Source organism: Hippocampus bargibanti, linkage group LG18 (assembly GCF_051943395.1).
Source record: "Hippocampus bargibanti isolate YZ-2025 linkage group LG18, ASM5194339v1, whole genome shotgun sequence".
NCBI lineage: Eukaryota > Metazoa > Chordata > Actinopteri > Syngnathiformes > Syngnathidae > Hippocampus > Hippocampus bargibanti.
Genome location: NC_142751.1, coordinates 9,123,250 through 9,141,412, shown reverse-complemented (window position 1 = coordinate 9,141,412; position 18,163 = coordinate 9,123,250). Strand labels below are relative to the sequence as shown.

General features: G+C 39.0%; 1 protein-coding gene across 2 annotated transcripts in view; it reads left to right on the top strand.

Moving 5' to 3' along the window:
* The first annotated feature begins 640 nt into the window (after nt 1-640).
* Nucleotides 641-18,163, top strand: part of ccbe1 (collagen and calcium binding EGF domains 1) — a 35,283-nt gene continuing 17,760 nt past the window's right edge. The window contains exons 1-3 of one of the 2 annotated variants that reach the window (XM_089021029.1): nt 641-663; nt 5,578-6,299; nt 6,366-6,449. In XM_089021029.1, the coding sequence (XP_088877155.1) occupies nt 6,082-6,299; nt 6,366-6,449 (302 nt within the window). In that variant the 5' untranslated portion in view covers nt 641-663; nt 5,578-6,081. Of the gene's footprint in view, nt 664-5,260; nt 5,371-5,577; nt 6,300-6,365; nt 6,450-18,163 lie in introns of those variants that run through there. The other variant, XM_089021028.1, reaches the window with a different exon arrangement.

Sequence of the window (18,163 nt, the reverse complement as noted above, 5' to 3'; positions counted from 1 at the left end):
CAGTTTCAGAAGGTCGCGCCCCCTTGTTCGTGTTGTCATGCCAAGACGTCTTGCCCTGCTCGAGAATCAAAACAATTACTTCAGATTCAGAAAAGATGCTTTCTTGTTACTCATCCAGTCATGAATATGATTCAAATTGTTCTGAAGAGGAAAGCATACATGTTTGCAATTGATTAAAGAATTTATTCCGCTCATTTTGATGCATCTGGAGAGAAATGTAGTGACAAACTCTTTAGTACTCACAGTACCCAAAAAAGGCAGAAGATGGCGACAAAGCTCTGTGCAAATTGTCTCCTGGGAGGTTTTGTCAGCGAATGTCAAATACACCGTAGAAGTCTTGATGCAACACACAACAATTCACCATCCCGTTATTTATGTGTTTTCCTTCTAATTTCCCCGTCAACACGGATCAACACAAAGTTTTCAGAACAAACAAAGTCCTGAGGTGATGCAAGGTATGTCCTTTCTCAGTCAGTGGCGTTCCTTCAGTGACGTAGGGTGAGGACTCGTCACCAACTCAAAAACAAGACGTCCGGAATATTCAGCGCGAGTCTTAAAACGTAAAATATAGCTATATACGAGGGAATCTTTGTAAAATACGCTCAGTAGAAGTCATTTGAAGTGATTTTACACATTAGGGACACAACTTGTCCGGAGACGTCGGTTGTCCTTTAAGATGTGAGTTATTTGTTTCATGAATACACTTGCAATGAAAATCCTATCCCCACCCCTTCACACAAATTAATTCCTATATTCTGACTTGATTATATATATATATATATATATTTATTTTTATTTTTTTTTGTGGCGCTAGGACATTCTAAATGGAAACCTGGGCTTGTCCCATTTCTGTTCTCTACCTGGTCACAACGGCTTCAAAGGAATTCTTTCCTGTTATCTACATCTGATATGGTGCCGGAAGAGGAAGGGTGATTACAAAAGGTACGTCCATATCCATTCATCCCAAAAAACTAATAAAAACGGGTGGGACGCAGTGATCCCAAGGACAACGGGACGTTATTCATATTGATCAGAACTCGTATAGTTATGTGGCGGTGGTTTCCAATCTGCCGCTTGATGTCGCCTCTTGATAAAGAGTTACATCGGCTTTGGGATTTTCTATTTATTTTCTTGTAGTCTTTACAATTGGACTTCCATGTTCAACTTTAATGACAATCAAAATACAATGTCAGCCTCATATAAGCTTTTTTATCATGAGAATTTTTTTGGTTCACGTTGGGAAATTTGGTAATTTATTTGCCATGACAAAACAACTTTACTGTTAATCATGTTACATTTTTTAATAAGAGCAAAAGAATGAAAAATTTTCTAGTTCAAGCAAAAACTCTTGAACCATGCTTTGCTTGAAAAATAATGCATAATCTTATGATAATAGAGTTCAAATATGACAACGATAAGATCATAAGTGTCTCTTTGGGCAGCAGATGAGTCGCTGGCTGCACAGATGATGCCAGTGCACGCGCTGCAGGGAAACCACCCAAGCATTGAAATGACAGACGTTCTTGACTTACCCGCTGTCGAATAACGAAGAAGCAGCGTTTATTATCACATTACACCTTCTGACTTCTGTTTAGTTTGATTACAATTTGATTTGAATGGTGGGGCAGTGGGGTCGACAGTATTTCCACAGTTAGGAGTGCATTGGCGTTTTAAATCTATCATATGCATGTGTTTGTTTTAACACCATCGCCAGTGGTTTTAATCCAAAAATCCATACTGATAGAAAGGCTGAGCTAGCGTAGCATGCTGTGATGTTTAAACTGCAGTAAGAGGATCAGAAACGAGTGAGGACTGATGAGTGCTCAGCTAGTCAAGGGTAATGAAAAAAGAATTTGTGGCTTTATTTGAGGAAAAAAAAGAGAGAGAGGCACACATACACACACACACACTGACACGAGTTCCAATGATCCCGGCTGTGTCCTTTCTGCACTTAGCAGCTTCCTTAAAAAAAAAAAAACACACACAAACCCAAGTGACCTTGATGTCATATTGATATCAAAACGAATAAATAATACAGAGTGTCCCACACCTTTCATGTGCTCCCTGCTTGATGGCCAGCATAGCGTGTTCGTGAGTATGTGACGGCTGGACAAGTTAGATGAGCGCAGCGAGGTGACGTATGCTGTTGCCATAAGTCAGCAAGCATTGAGCCCCACCGCTCTTGTCTGGGCATGTGCAGGTCGACATTACTGCAGTGCTGCAGACGGGCGTGCAAAATGCACAGGGCCCATGAGTCGTCACAAAAATCGACGAGACGTCTCACGTGGGATACAATTTTTGACATGCGTGAACGCAGAACTGTCAAGGAAGGTTGTCTTGTTATTATCAGAATGAGAAAGCCTTGAATAGTCCCACAATGGGGAAATCTGCAATCTTCTATTTGCAGTATCTTGATGTTTTAAATTTTGTGGAAGTGCACCAATGAATCGGCGGTTGCTTATTACTGTATATGAATTAGTCAGTTTTGAGAGTTGAATAATCGTTTTGAGATTGTCAAAATCCTTGTCATTTATCCGAGTCTTCAATGAATTTGTCAAAATATGAATTTGCTGCAGCCCTAATATTTTCAATAAAATGTAATATTTAACTCATTCATTGCCATTCTCGAATTTATTTGGGAATTGAAAATATGACATAGAGCAGCATTCCCAAATTTGTTCGGGTTTTTTTTTTCATGCTTGGGTGCTGATAAAGCGCTGGTCATAGCCCCTGGCAATGTTTTTTTCTTTTCCACAAGGGGGCAGCATTTCCCAATTTTGCATGTTAGTGCTTTGTTGCAGCTTCAACTGTTAAAGCGCTATATAAATGAATGTATTGTATTGTATTTTGTACAGCCGCCCCACTTCAAGCTCATATAACTGCAGACTCATATAATTTAGGTCTTAACTCTTTTTTTTCTGATAAAGAAGACAATCCAGGGTTTCCCCACACTGCATGGAATGCGTATATAGTCCTAAAACTCAGTATTCTGTGGTTTCTGGAATTCAAGTGACAATGACAAAAACCCTGGAACTTGAGTGGTCACATTTTTTGCACGTCGGGCAGTGAGTTAGTTAAAATTATCCATATCCTTGTCATTTAGCCGAGTCATCTTTTTTTTTTACAATTTTAGTTTGTCGCAGCCCTAATATTTTCAATAAAATATACTATTTAATAACATTTCCATGAAGTAGAAGGATGAAACAAAAGCGAACAATCATGGGCGGAACACCAGAACAACAAACTATGTCTCAATTACCCATCCGTGCCCAAAAAAAACGTCTCATGTCTTTGACAAGTTGACTTATCTAAGGCATGGCAGCCGGCAGGTGCTCTAGGGTGCAGTTTCAAGCTTCTTCTTGGTGACCCAGCCGATCCCACGGGTTTTCAATAGGATTCATCAATCTCCAACCGCTGTTATGTAAACTCCATATTGTTTATTGCAACACACATATATATACAATAGTGCAGCGATAATGTATTTTAAAATTAAAATCCTTGCCCCGTTGTCGTCAGCTTGTGAGGCTTCGCAGTGTTACGTGGCATATACTATACACGCAGCATCCCTCATTATCGGCCAGCTCAGATTGCTGAGGCATGGAAACAGGTGCAAGGTAAATGGCACAGCGTCGCCACTGCGGCCCGCCGGGATCGTGACGCACCCTGTTCTCACTAAAAGCTGTCATCCATTTTGTGCCCACTGATGACGAAGGGTGTTGAAACAAGAAGAGGAATGAAGGGCAGAGGAGGGGATAGTGATCTCTTGGTTTACAGTGGCACTTGGTGGAGGGAGGCAGTACTGCAGCTACCTACTCAAATCTTGCTTCCGCTGGCATGGATGGAGCATTTATTCAATAGCCATGAAATACATGTACAGCTAATGTATTTCATATGCTAGTACAGTGAATGTCTAAACACTATGACTGAAATGCCACTTTTGTCAAAGTGGTATCGAAACATAGCCAGTAAGGTACAGGACTGTAGTAGTAACACCACTTGGCCCGAAGAGACAAAATTTGGCCCTTCAACTCAGCCAGCCGATAAAAGCTTGTTTTATTTTATTTTTTGTCTTAATGATAACAAAAATGATCACGGGAGTACATGAGCCTCATCAACAATAGAAAAATAACTGTCAATCAGCTTCTCAGAAGCAGCTGCAAAATGGCTGATTTCAAGTCAAGAAAAGCTTAAATCTTAGTTGTAATGTTGAGTCAACTTGCAACTCAGCTAAGCAACAAAAATAAATGACTCAAGAGGCTTTCGGGTCGCATCTGTAAAGCGATACCATGCACCTCTGGTTTCACGCAGATATCCTTACAGGCCGCAGGCTGCCAGGTAATGACACACATAGGTCTACCTGGCCACTGACGGCACTCGAGCTTGGAACCGCAGTTTGGTCACCCAGATTTTGTGTTTATTTCGTTGTGTTTGAGCTTGAAAAAATAGGTAAAGTCAGTCCTGCAGCGTTTTGACATTTAGCAGGGATTTATAGATGATCACAAATTTTTCTACCATATGGATGTCATGTTGACAAAACAACAGCGAAGTAAAATTTAAAGGACAACTGACATCACTTTTTTTGTTTCCTAACTGACATCAGAAAAACTTTTATTACATCTAAAATACCCAAAACATGCAGGCTGATATTTTTAGTCAAATGCAAAACACCAATAAAAATGACTTAGTGTCCAAAATCAGAAAAAAATTGGGCATTTTCAGAAAGTCCCGCCCCCAGTTCGTGACGTCGTGCGAAGGCGTCTTGCCTTGCTCGAGAATCAAAACAATGGCTTCAGATTCTGAGAATGTGCTTTCTTGTTACTCATCCAGTTATGAATATGATTCAAATAGTTCTGAAGAGGAAAGTATACATGTTTGCAATCGATTAAAGAAGATTTTCTGGGTCATTTTGAGGGATGTGTAGCGTCTGATGTGTAGCGTCACATAAAATGCAGAAGATGGCACCAGAGCTCCGTTGGAAATAGTTTTATTCTTCAGCTTGGAATTTTTTTCAACGAATATCAAAGAGTTGTCTCGGTTTAACATACAACAATTCACCATTGCGTTATTTATGTGTTTACCTTCTAATTTCACCATCAACACAGATCAACACGAAGTTTTCAGACGAAAACAAAGTACCACAAAATGCATTGAGGTGATGCAAGGTATGTCCTTTCTCAGTCAGGGGCGTTCCTTCAGTGACGCAGGGTGAGGACTCGTCACCAACTCAAAAACAAGACTTCCTTAATATTCAGCGTGAGTCTTAAAACGTAAAATATAGCTATATGCGGTGGAATCTTTGTAAAATACGCTCAGTAGAAGTCATTTGATGTGATTTCACAAATTATGGACACAACTTGTCCCGAGACGTCGGTTAATAATAATACATTTTATTTCAAGCGCCTTTCAAAACACCCAAGGACACTTTACAATAAAAACAATAAAACAAAGCACATAACAATAAAACCATAAGTAAAATGATACATAATAAAATAGCAGATAGAACTATACATTGAAAACATTTTAAACAAGTGGGTTTTGAGGTGAGCCTTGAAAATAGTTGTAGTAGTTGTGTAGTAGGTTGTCCTTTAATTTTACACACAAACAGCACATAACCTGCAGATTTCGCAAACTTTTTTTCATTGACCAAGTTCACTGTCCACAAATGTCTGTGTAGAATATGAGCTCAATATTTATCTAAAAAATGTAAACTACCGGTACTTGTCCTGTATTTGAATCTGCAGAAAAACCTGACTGTCCAGATAAAAATCTACTTGGAGAGTGTTTTAAAACGACTACCCCTCCATTGACCAATTCCACAAAATCTAACAAACTGTAGTTTGCTAAGTTTTTGCCGTTAAAATATTTTCTCTTTTCTAAAATAATATCGTGCTCTCCCATTTGATCGCGTTGTTCTGTTGTTGACCTTCCAACGATAACCGCTAGGTGTCAGCAGAGTTCCTGAAGTTCGCTGCACTTTCACTTGAAGCCAAAACAAATGCGGTATTAAAGTCAAATAATGAAAACTAATCCACGCAAAACGCCACCGTGGAGCTTCGAGCTCAATTGACCAACAATGTGAGCATGTCGAGGGGGAGGCTCTGCGGCTGTCTGTGTGACAGGTTCTATCCACGCACACCCCCCGCACAGCCACACCGCGTTCATTCCGCGAGCGGTTGGCGCGGTGACTGGAGCGTCATGATTCCCAGACAAGCTCGCGACCTGCTCGCTGCCGTCACATGGTTGCTGCTCCTCTCTGGAGCCTCGCCGCTGTCACACCGGCAGGAGGACGCCCGCTTCGGGTAACGTTCGGCGGGTGTGTTAACTTTCTTAGTATGTTATAGTTACGACTTCAAATATTTTGACAGGGACAGTGAAGAATGCTCAGATAACATCTCCACCACCAAGTACTCCTGCCTCAAATCCACTGGGGAAGTTGCAACATGTTACAGGTGAGTCCATTCTTGACTTTAATCTCACTAATTTGCAGCAAATTATCAGAGGAGGCTTAATGTGTCCCAAAACTTACTTTTGACGCTAAATGTAAACATGTCGGGTTATTATTAGACAGTACATTTGGTTTTTGAGATTGTTTGACCATTACAACTTTGTACAATATGGATTTTACCATGCATTATAATTTAAAGCTTTGAAATTTCCGGAAAAAAATCTGAATTCCAAGACCCACGTAAGATTGAGTTTTTGGACGACATATACATTCAATGCAGCGCAAGAAATCTTAGACTCTCCTCTTTCATGGGGAAAAAAAGAGTTAATTACTCAGTTATATGGGTCTGGAGTTATGTGAGCTTGAAATGATGTCCCAAATACAATGCAATACATACATATTGGTTTATATAGCGCTTTAACAACAGCTGAAGCATCAACATGGAAAAAACAGAAATTCTGCCCCCTTGTGGAAGGGAAACAACATCGCCAAAGGCCATCGCCAGCGCTTTATCTGCACCCAAACAAAAACAAAACCTGAACAAATTCGGGAATTGTCATATTTTCAATTCCCAAATACATTTGTGAACAGCAGTGAATGAGTTAATCTCATAATTTCTTCTTAATCGTTTAGTATTTTTCTTCGGTTCAGGTTTGAAGTGCAGCAAATATCTTTAATATGTTTCTTGGGAAATGTGGTTGCCACGGTTACAGTCATCAAACTGTTTATCAGAACCAAACCATCAATAAACCTGCTAATAATGCGACAAATTTTACATAATCCTGCTCAGATGAAAGCAGTGACGTCATTTTCATTGACAATGCTCAAATCTAAGCATTTTTTTTTTACTTGAGTCGCCGCAAAATATGTTCTTGTAGGATTGCGAAACATGCTCGTCATGGTTGCATTCGTCTATCACATTGGGAATTTTTGAAAACTAAGTTGGAACAATCAGATCAAAATCAAATTAGCCATAGCCAGGTCACGGTAGCAAATCACTCATGTCAGTAACATACAATTACACTGTTTTATTTTGTGCATTGTTGATCTCAAGCAGTGGTCTCAAACTTGCGGCCCGCGGGCCAACTGCGGCCCCCGAGAGAATATTTTGCGGCCCGCCTTGATATGAAAGATTAATGTTAGTGCGGCCCGCATGATTGATATGAATGAAACGTGTGTGGAGCTGAACAAGTAGGCAAGAGAAGCCATGTTTAGGACAGTTCATGTTCAATATTTTGTTTATGTAAAGAAAGTTAAAGGTTAAAGAACTGTGAATACAGACATTTGAAACTTTATTAAAATAATTAGTTTTCCTGTGGTTTTTTTTTTTTCAGTCGTCTGTATCTGCCTTATGATCATTATAATTATTTTATTTATGACTGGTTAATTTATTTTTTATTCATTTTTCCATTTATTCATTTAATTCATTTTTTATGTGTTAAAAATAAAGATTTTGAGAACATTGAAATGTTCTCACCCAGCCTCACCCAGACTCTGCCTCCAGCGGCCCTCGGGTCAATTGAGTTTGAGACCCCTGATCTAAAGTGAATGGCGATGGATGCCACTCCAATTTGAGAAACACATTTTTTTATGTAATGCACAAAAATTTTATGTAGCACAAAAAATAAATAAACGGGCAAACTTGTCAGACATTTCACAGTTTACCCAAAAGTGTTCTTGACATACATCTGTCTATCTCAGAACAATTGACAATGATTAAAAACACATCTAGCTGTTCTGTTACATATGAATGCGTGTGGCTGCTGCTGCTGACCCACAGGAAAAACTCCTGTGACTGTAAAGTGACCTTGAGAGTTTTTAAACGCACTTGAAATGTATTATTATTATTATTGTTATTATTATTATTATTAACATTTTTCAAAGATGCTGAAATCCAAGTAGGAGTGAGCCAATGATTTAATATCAGATTTGTCATCTTGGCTGCTGAATTTCAGCAATGTTACGAATTATCGTTCATCAAAGGGCCACAGCCGACCTCCCATCATGTTGGCATTTGCTTTCTGTTGTTGACAGAAGTGAGTGTTACTATCTTGGTATTTTCTCTGGCTCCTGGGTTGAATAGAGACTGAAGTGCCAGCAATGCTTTTGCGCAAACGCATTTTTAGCGTGAATAGTGTGAACGTTCTGTGCCATTTTGGCGCTTAGTGTTGATACTTTGCCACACAGAGAATATTAAGTATTGATGATGATACATTTTTTTGCTTGTTGATATAGTCATTTTTATGGTGGTCGTAAAAGTTTTATTGTTACTAGAGGACATAGTTATCTGCTTTCAAACCACAGTAAATGTTATTGTAGATAGTCAACAGCAAATTTCTCGGTCTTTGGGAGTTAATTCACTTTCAAGCTTGATAATATGCATAGCAATTATTATTGCATTGCCCGTAAAGGGTTCATGACAGCCAATTTACATTATTTCTGAAATTGTTTAGAATCAAAATCCCAACAAATCTAAGGCCCAGGGAAGCTTGTATCTTGGAAGATGTCAGTACTTTGTGGTACAGGTGCAATTTAACTCATTCATTGCCAGACAATGTGCAAAAATGTGTCCACTCCAGTGGCAGGGGTTTTGTCATTTTCACTCAAATTGCAAGACCCACAGAATATTGAGTTTTAGGACCCCATAAACATTCAATACAACATAAGAAATCTTAGACTCTCTTCTTTCATCGGAAAAAAAAGACTTAATTCCCTAGTTATATGGGTCTGGAGGCATCTGAGCATGAAATGAGGGTGGCTGTACAAAATACAATACAATACATCTATTGATTTATATATCAATTTAACAACAGCTGAAGCTGTAACAAAGCATTAACATGGACAAAAGGGAAATGCCTCCCCTCGTGGAAGGGAAAGATATTGCCAGTTGATGACCAGTGCTTTATTGGAACCCAAGCAAGTACAACCAAAACCCAAACGAATTCAGGATTGGTGCTCCGCGTCACACTTTGCAATTCCCGAATTAATTTGGGGATGGCAGCAAATGAGTTAATTCTTCGAAAGATTAGCACCGTAACAAGTTTTCCTGTTTCTTGCCATTTTTGTCGTGAAACTACAATTATACCGGTCAACAGCAATTTTTGTGACCCAAAATGTATTTTTGATGCCAATTTTCTCTTGCCATTGTGTCATGCCATTTTCTATTCTGAAGCTAAACGTAATGCTATACGGTTAGCATAGCATTCGGGAGGGCCATGTACCCGCTGTTATAATTATCGAATTTCATCATCCACACTCACACTGGCGGGAACAAAAAAAAAAAAACACATTTATAACATTTGTCTAGGACTCTTCTCCAGTGGGGTGTGCCTAAAGGATGATTGAGCTGATTTATTACGTGCGCAATGTTGGCTTAGCCCAGCCCGTAAAAAGACTTCCCCTTAAAAGACTCTTTCCACTTTACAACTAGAACATAATGTGAGGCATGTGCAGTGGTTGCAGTATTTTTTTTTTAAATAGAATGCTGCTGTTATGGAGATTTTTATTTTATTTTTTTTCCTTGCGTGGTCTGCCCCCCTCTTCAAATGTAGTGAACGCATGCAAGCTGTTGTCTCATGAACGTTTTTTAACCTCGTGTGATGTCAAATCAATTTATTAAAATTCTTGTTGGGTGGTTATTATCGCAAATTAGCTCAAGCTACAATTTAGAATCAGTCATCTACAGCTACATGGGAAAAGAAAAAATAGATTAAATTGTCAAAAAACACATCTGGAAGTATTATTCAGATATGTTTAACAACAACATCATGAATTGTAAAAACATGTTTTTTTGTTCTACTATTGTATTTAAGAAAGGATGATGGAGGGAATCCAGGTTGTTTCTCAACATCTGTTTGAGCAGATGGAGACACAGCAATCGTGCCAATCTGAGATGCCTGAAAATCATTTACGTCTACCGGTTGGCAGCCTTCCTCGCCACCGTAACATTGAAACGTAGCCTGCCTGAACAAAACAACCACTCATGACAATTCAGTTGCAATAAACCTCCACAATGTATTACGATCAAACATTGTAAAACTTCATTGTGTCATTGCATATGAAGACTTTATTATCTTAAAAGTGCAGCGCAATTTCTGGAAAAATATTGACTTCTCCCATCAATAGTGTGGTTATTATAAAATGGGACTATTTGCAACTTTTTACATTTTCATATCCAAACATGGCCCCTTTTCCTTGTAAAATTATCACCAAAAGTTTAACGGCGGTTAAAAAAAAAGACAAATAGTAAGGGCATGTTGTAACAGTCTAAAAAAATACAAATATTACCACAGTGCAGTAGTCTTAACTCATTCCCGGCCATTCCCGAATGTATTCAGGAATTGAAAATATGATGTAGAGCGCCATTCCTGAATTTGTTCGGGTTTTGTTTTTGTTTTGCTGGGGTGCCGATAAAGCGCTGGTCAGACATCTGGCAACTTTTTTCCCTTCCCCAAAAGGCGGCATTTCTCTTTTGTCCATATAGCGCTTTGTTCCAGCTTCAGCTATTGTTACCAATGCGCTATATGAACTAATATGTATGTATTGCATAGTAGTTTGGACAGCCGCCCTCAATTCAAGCTCATATAACTCCACACCCATATAATTTAGGAATTAACTTTTTTTCTGATGAAAGAAGAGACTAAAGTTTCCAGCGCTGTACTGAATGTTTCATGTTCAGTAGTAATAAAACTCTATATTCTATTGGTCCGGCAATTTGATTGATAATGACAAAAACCCTGGCACTGGAGTGGACACATTTTTGCACATTGTCTGGCAGTGAATGAGTTAAAATTCAATTTAGTCTTGTATTCCACTTGCTGACCTCAATAAATGCTTTCTTGCATTACTATTACTAATGAACACAATTTTAAGTGGAATGAGTCTGGACCACTTTTGAATTTGAACAAATGCCTCTAATCTGTATTAAACACAGAAACATGTACACACGTGTCTAAAGGATGTAAACATGTTTTCTATCGTGGCGAGCGCATGGAAAGCCTGTCTGGTGAACTCGCGCAAAGTTTTGTGAAAATGACAGCTCCTGCAGAGTTGAAAGATGAAAAGATTTGAACGGCGGACCACAAGGAAAGAAGGATGATAAAGCCGTCCAGCCGGCTAACGATCCCCGCTCCCCCTTAAAACACGTACATGATGATTAATTAGAATCATCACAATTAATCAGCAAGAACAACACAATTTGTTGGTGGGTTTTTATGATGTGATTAATTAAGATAAGCGGAACATAACATGAGAAATTAGATTTATGCTTCCATTCTGTGGCCTTTAATTGCGACGATCAATATTTCTTTTCTGTAAACCATAAAACATCGCTTCTGCTTCTTTGCAAAATTATAGCTTTTTTTCTTGGGATGCTTGAAGAGAAGTGGGAAGCCAACTATAGTAAAATCTTTGACTTTTTTTGTCATGCCACAACAGTTGTTAAAATAACTTTCTATGTACGCCATTTTGATGTTTTATGACTTTCGTGTAAAAATACGACCTTGACTATTCTTGTGATTTTTTTTATTTTAATTCTTTGCAAATCGCAACTCCTCCCTAGTCATCGCACGCCACGATGCAATTCACTTTTACTGGTCTGACTATATTGCAGCTTTTTAAAATTGTACATACGTATCGAATTTTATATTTCTGAGGTTTCTATATGATTTGCTGTCATCATTTTTCCACACAGACAGTTACCCCTAACATTTGTAGTAATAATTGCAAGCCAGGAGGAAAGAATGAGTAAAACAAAAAGAATGTTGCAAGTTTGGCATCATTTCAAAATGGGGGGGGGGGAGAAAAGATGAAGTTCATAGTGTCTTCGTCAGAGCAGAATTGGCTTTCACAACGGTGCGTCTACAGAAAAAACATCATTCGGGGCTATTTCTCGTAATGCGTAGTACTACTCTGACATTTCTGTGACACCTTTTCCTCATAAAAATCAGACTATCAAAACATTAGTCTTGACGATGACGGAATGATTGTGGCAGCATGGTGATTTGTACTTCTTCTGATAACATTTCCCTGTCACAAGTCTACGCTAATTCTTGTCAAACCTATTCTCATCAAATGGCAACTCATTTTTTTTACACTGATCCTTGTTTCCGAGGACCGTGACTTCTTTTCATAACACTGATAATTTGAGACTTGTAAAAATAAATGATTCAAAATAAGATTAAAAAAAAAGACACATTTTAATCTTGTAAGACGTTTTCTTGTAGATTTAGGATGTGCAATATAATTCATCTTTTCGTCTCACATGATTCAGTCTTTTTTTTCCCCCGTTTCATTACAGCACTGCGGCATTGATGCCGATGCGCAATTATCTCTCTGATTACTTGAATAATATTGTAATTCATCTGTGAGTGGGAGACTGAGGCATGCTACATTTGTATTTATTTCTGCTCCCGCTGGGGATGGATGGCAATCGAAAATCCAGACTTGTGTTTGCGAAAGTGAGGCAGATGCCGAGGGGAGTGCAAGACGTAGCACAAAAAAGGAGGACATGTTAGTGTTAAAGAGCATTCCTCACTGACAGATGTGGACATCGTGCAACGGCAAACATGCGGTTTGTTGCTCCATTGCCCTGCGTGATCACGAGTGACCGCCATGTAACATTCCTCGCTGTGGTTTCCTTAAATGCTTATAATCTAGACAATTCTGAGCGTGACAGTGGAATTATACCGCCTGCTTTGTTTAGAAAAAAATGGCAACAATTGTAAATTGTTAGACAGATTTAATTTTAGAATAAACCCCATTGCCTGATTAACTCATTCACTGCCATTCACAAATATATCCCGGAATTGAAAATATGACGTCGAGGGTTGAACACGAGCATGTGGTGCGGTCTTTTTCGGTCCCATAAATGCAAAATTATCGTTGGAGACGATAGACGTGTGCACTCATAGAAAGGGGGTGTGGAAAGGTAGGCCGGCTGGGACGCTGTTCGGTCGTGTCCTTTTGTGTTCTTCCGCCAAAGATTACTCCGCCAGCCGTTGTGGGGGGTGTGTATCGCGAAAATAGTGCGTATGCCAAGGTTTAATTTTCATAAATGTAACGTTCGTAAAGCGAAAAGTTCGTAAGGCAAGGTGTTCATAAACCAAGGCCCCACTGTACTTGCAGATTGCCTTGCACTCCGTCACAATGTGGCTTTCCAATTGTTTCATTGAAGTCTAACTAACCCTGGAGTTCCTTGATACTCAAACCTAAAAGTCTTCCATTTTTTTCAAATAATAACCATGCACTTTATAATCCAGTGCGCTTTATGTGTGGAAAATGTTTTATGTCATTTGTTGAAGTCGCGCCTTATAATGCACTGCATCTTAACTTATTCACTGCCAGACGATGTGCAGAAATGTGTCCACTCCCGTGCCAGGGTTTTTGTCATTTTCACTCACGTTGCAGGACCCACAGAATATTGAGTTTTAGGACTACATAAACATTCAATACAGCGTTAGAAACCTTAGACTCTTCTTTCATCAGAAAAAAAACTGTTAATTCCTAAATTATGTGGGTCTGGGGTTATTGGAGCTTGAAATGGTGGCGGCTGTACAAAATACAATACATACATGTTGATTTATATAGCACTTTAAGAACAGCTCAAGCTGTAACAAAGCGCTAACATGGACAAAAGGCAAATGCTGCCCCCTAATGGAAGGGAAAAACATTGGAAGTGGTCTGACCGGCACTTTATCGCCACCGCCTCGCAAGAAAAACCAAAACCCGAACAAATTCGGGATTGGCGCTCCACATCATGCTTTTTAATTCACAAATAATTTCGGGAATGGCAGGGAATGAGTTAGTATGGAAAATTCATTCATTGAAGGTGCCTCATATAACCCGGAAAATGCGACAATTACTAATCCACTATGTGTAAATTCTCTCTTTTTTTCAGTAAGTAATATTTTTGTATTTTTTTTCCTCTCTCCCCCATCCAGAAATTATGCACCATGGCTCGTAAAAGAATGGTTCTTAAAAGAATGCGGTTTAGGACAAATTCAGAACCCCAAGTGATTTTGGATATCCAACACCATACGGTTGCAGGATTTAAGTGAAAGGTCATCTTTTTGGGTCCAAATAGTCCAGCGGAAGCAGCGTTTCGGCAGCTCTTAGAACTATCAATGGTCATTTCTGCAAAACAAAGCGAGAAGCTGTTTTGACTTTGATTGATAGCTCCGATCAAAGGTCAATTAGGTTGCAGAGGGTCTTGCCGCTTGCAAAACCTTCGAAATTGTGTGGTGTCATCAAGTTTGCGAAATACGCTTTTAGTCATCTAAAGTTCTCCAGCTGCCTTCCTCTCAGCAGAAAGATATCATCTGGTGGAAAAACACCGTCCTTCAACATTGTTTTACCTTTTTTCTTTTTGGCATCTCAAAGGTTGCCTGCAATCTAATAATTCCAGTGATGAGGACACGGCTGAAGGCACGTCGGAGGAATTTTACAGTAAGAGCAGGGAAAATAGCTCCTGTGGTATTTTTAGATGAACCGCTGACCTCTGTTTTTCTTTTCTTTTTTTTTTTAAATTGTGTACTGGACATTCCTACAATGGACTTAGATTACTTTTGTATTTTTCTACCTCTATCAACCGTTTGTTCTATGGTGTGCTTTGTGTATCAGGTCGAAACTTGGATGTGATTGGATTAGCCTTTAATAGTCTCGCAATGGAGAGATTTATATTTCACAGCAGCAAAGTTATGGAAGGAAGAAGAAAGGAAGGGAAGAAGTAGAAAATGAAAATACAGGAGGTGCTGTAAAGGCAGCCACTCTCGTGGCACCACCTTGAAGTCAAAAGAACAAAAAAAACTAAATAATGTAACAACAAAAAGACACAGTCATTCAATCTTAAGCACTTTTCCACATCCTATTTGTTGTATTACGCAGTTCTAGATGAAAGAGGAGAGGATCAAAGCATCCTTTTCACCAGTGGATCAGGGATGTCATGGTGAAATGTGCACGTCTGCTACAAGCTAAATGTTGAAAGCAAACACGAAGCTGTAGCATCCATTGACGAAAGAGATTCTCACATCTGTCCCACGTAAATCCGCTTCAATTCCAAGCCGCGACAGTTCCACATATGCATCGGCGCTCTGCGCTGACCCTCCTTTCTTCTCATCGCGGGCTCCTCAAGCCATGCATCCATCCAGCCATAGACTGTCCAACAGCACCGACCTTTCTGCTGAACATGGCGGGACTGTGAAAATTCTGCCCATTACAGGTGCAAAAAGCACAGTCGCGCCAGAGCTGTCCAGCGATGACAGTCTAATAATAATAATAATAATAATAATAATAATACATTTCATTTATAAGCACCTTTCAAAACTCTCAAGGACACTTTACAGTGAAAGGATTTTTTTTTTCTGCGGGTGAGCAGCGGTAACCACACGCGCCAGCGTTCAACCCGGAAGTAACACAAAAACAAAAACTAAAAAAAAAACAAAAACTAAATAACATAATTTACCTAAAAAAGCCCTTTCACAACCAGGGCTTCACCAGGGTCAATATTAAGACCCCACACCGACATTCCTCCCAAATCAAAAACAGTGCTGGCATATTCATGTTGCCGAAAACACTCACACTCAGCAGAGTCTCTTCCTTGAGTTTAAGCTTCTTTAGAATTCGGCTAGGAGGACGTGAGTACATGTGATTTTACGAGTACCCACCGCGCATGACAAGGAGACAGTTTATGGTGAAAGTCTCAATTTAATCTCCCATAACATCATCTTTCTTACCAGTCGTATAGGAGTAAAACGCATGACATCACATAAACGTCCTTAAAGTGCACTTCATTTCACGTTTACGTTTTTACTCAACCACGCGAGGACCTACTCAGATCATTTATAGTGTCGACTTGATTAAATAACCCCCGCATCGTCGTCTTAACCAGGTTTAAATGGAATGACGTGCCCCCACGCCAATGCAAAGTGAAAGGAGTGAGCTGCACCGACATTGCCAAGAAAGTCCTTGATTTAGTGTCTCCTTGGAGACATCTTATTGTCGCATTGTAAATTCATATCCGACGTGATACGAAACCTTTCCAGTACAAACTCAACCAAACAGGTTTCAAACTAGTTCACGGGTTTATACTCAAGTCTTTGTTTGTCAAGCAGGTCGTGGAATTGAAATCCAGGTCATGTCAACATATTAAAAAATCTAATATATTGCCATTTTTCTGTTGAAAGAAAACAAAAACCTTTGCTCATATCCCACACTAGCCAAAATTTATTCTCGCTGTTTTTTGTGTTATCACGTCAACACATGACGTGACCATAAAGGCACTCTTTGTGGTTTATGCAATGTGGCGGTTCATCATTCTTTTGTCTGCGTTCCATTTGAAAATAAACCTTTAACATGGCGTCGCTCGTATAACCTCATCATTGCTATGCTTTTTTTTTTTTTTTGAAATGTGAGGTATTAAAAAGATTCATTCGTAGCAACGGACAGTTTTACAGGGCTGATGAAAAGGGGAGTGTTGATGGAGTGCGGACAGTACCATAGAGGTTTTAAATAGGAGGAATACCTACAGAATCCATAAAATAAAACAAGTTGTATGAATTCAGTTTTATAGGTTTTGGCATAAATATGAACTTCTCGACAAGACGAGTGAACATTGAGGAAACACAGCATAGCCTAAGTCTAAAAAGTGAGGAATGGACACAGATCGTTTTCTTACAGTGTCAATCAAAGGCGAGTTTGTTTTATATTTTAAAAGGCAGGTTCTTTTTAATACTGTAATGGATCCTATTCACAGAATAACAAACAACACTGATGTTTGGAAAGAAAATGGAAGCCATCATATTTATGGAAATGATTTCATTATGAGGTGATTGGTTGTATGACATACGTTATACAACCAATCGACTTGGACTCACATTTTAAAGTGAGCTGGTGAATGTGGAAGTCTTTTTTTCATATTCTGTGTTGCCAGTAGATGTTAAATGCAAATAATCTCAAAATGTGAGCGCTGCTCTCTTGCGTTAGAAAAATGGCGGAAGAGATTTAGAAAATATTGCTATCCGCAAAGTACATTAGATAACATGTCTGCCATTTTGGATTTGGGCCATTTCCACTTCTAACTCGGGAATTACACTAAATTTCAACTATGTGATGCTATTTTTGGGAACATTTTATTTGTTATTTTTTATTCTTGGTACAATCTGTCAATATCGGTGGACCTTTCACTTGAAATAATTTAATTTCTTCATATCAGGCAGAGTACTATTCAAAAATTTAAAAATACCCTCAAATTAAAATATTCTCAAACATGAACTCATTCACTGCCAGACGATGTGCAAAAATGTCTCCACTCCAGTGTCAGGGTTTTTGTGATTTTCCAGGACCCACAGGATATTGAGTTTTTGGACTACATTAACATTCATTGCAGCGTAATAAACCGTAGACTCTCTTATTTCATCAGAAAAAAAGAATTGATTCCTAAATTTTATGGTTCTGGAGTTATATGAACTTGAAATGCATATTGCTTTATATAGGGCTTGAACAACAGCTGAAGCTGAAACAAAGTGCTAACATGGAAAAAAGGGAAAAGCTGCCCCTTTGTGATAGGGAAAAAAACATCACCAGAGGCCATGGCAGGGCTTTATTCTCACCCAAACAAGAAAAAAAACAAAACCTGAACAAATTCGGGAATGGCGCTCTATGCCATATTTTCAATTCCCGAATAAATTTGTGAATGGCAGTGAATGAGTTAAGAAGAGGTCA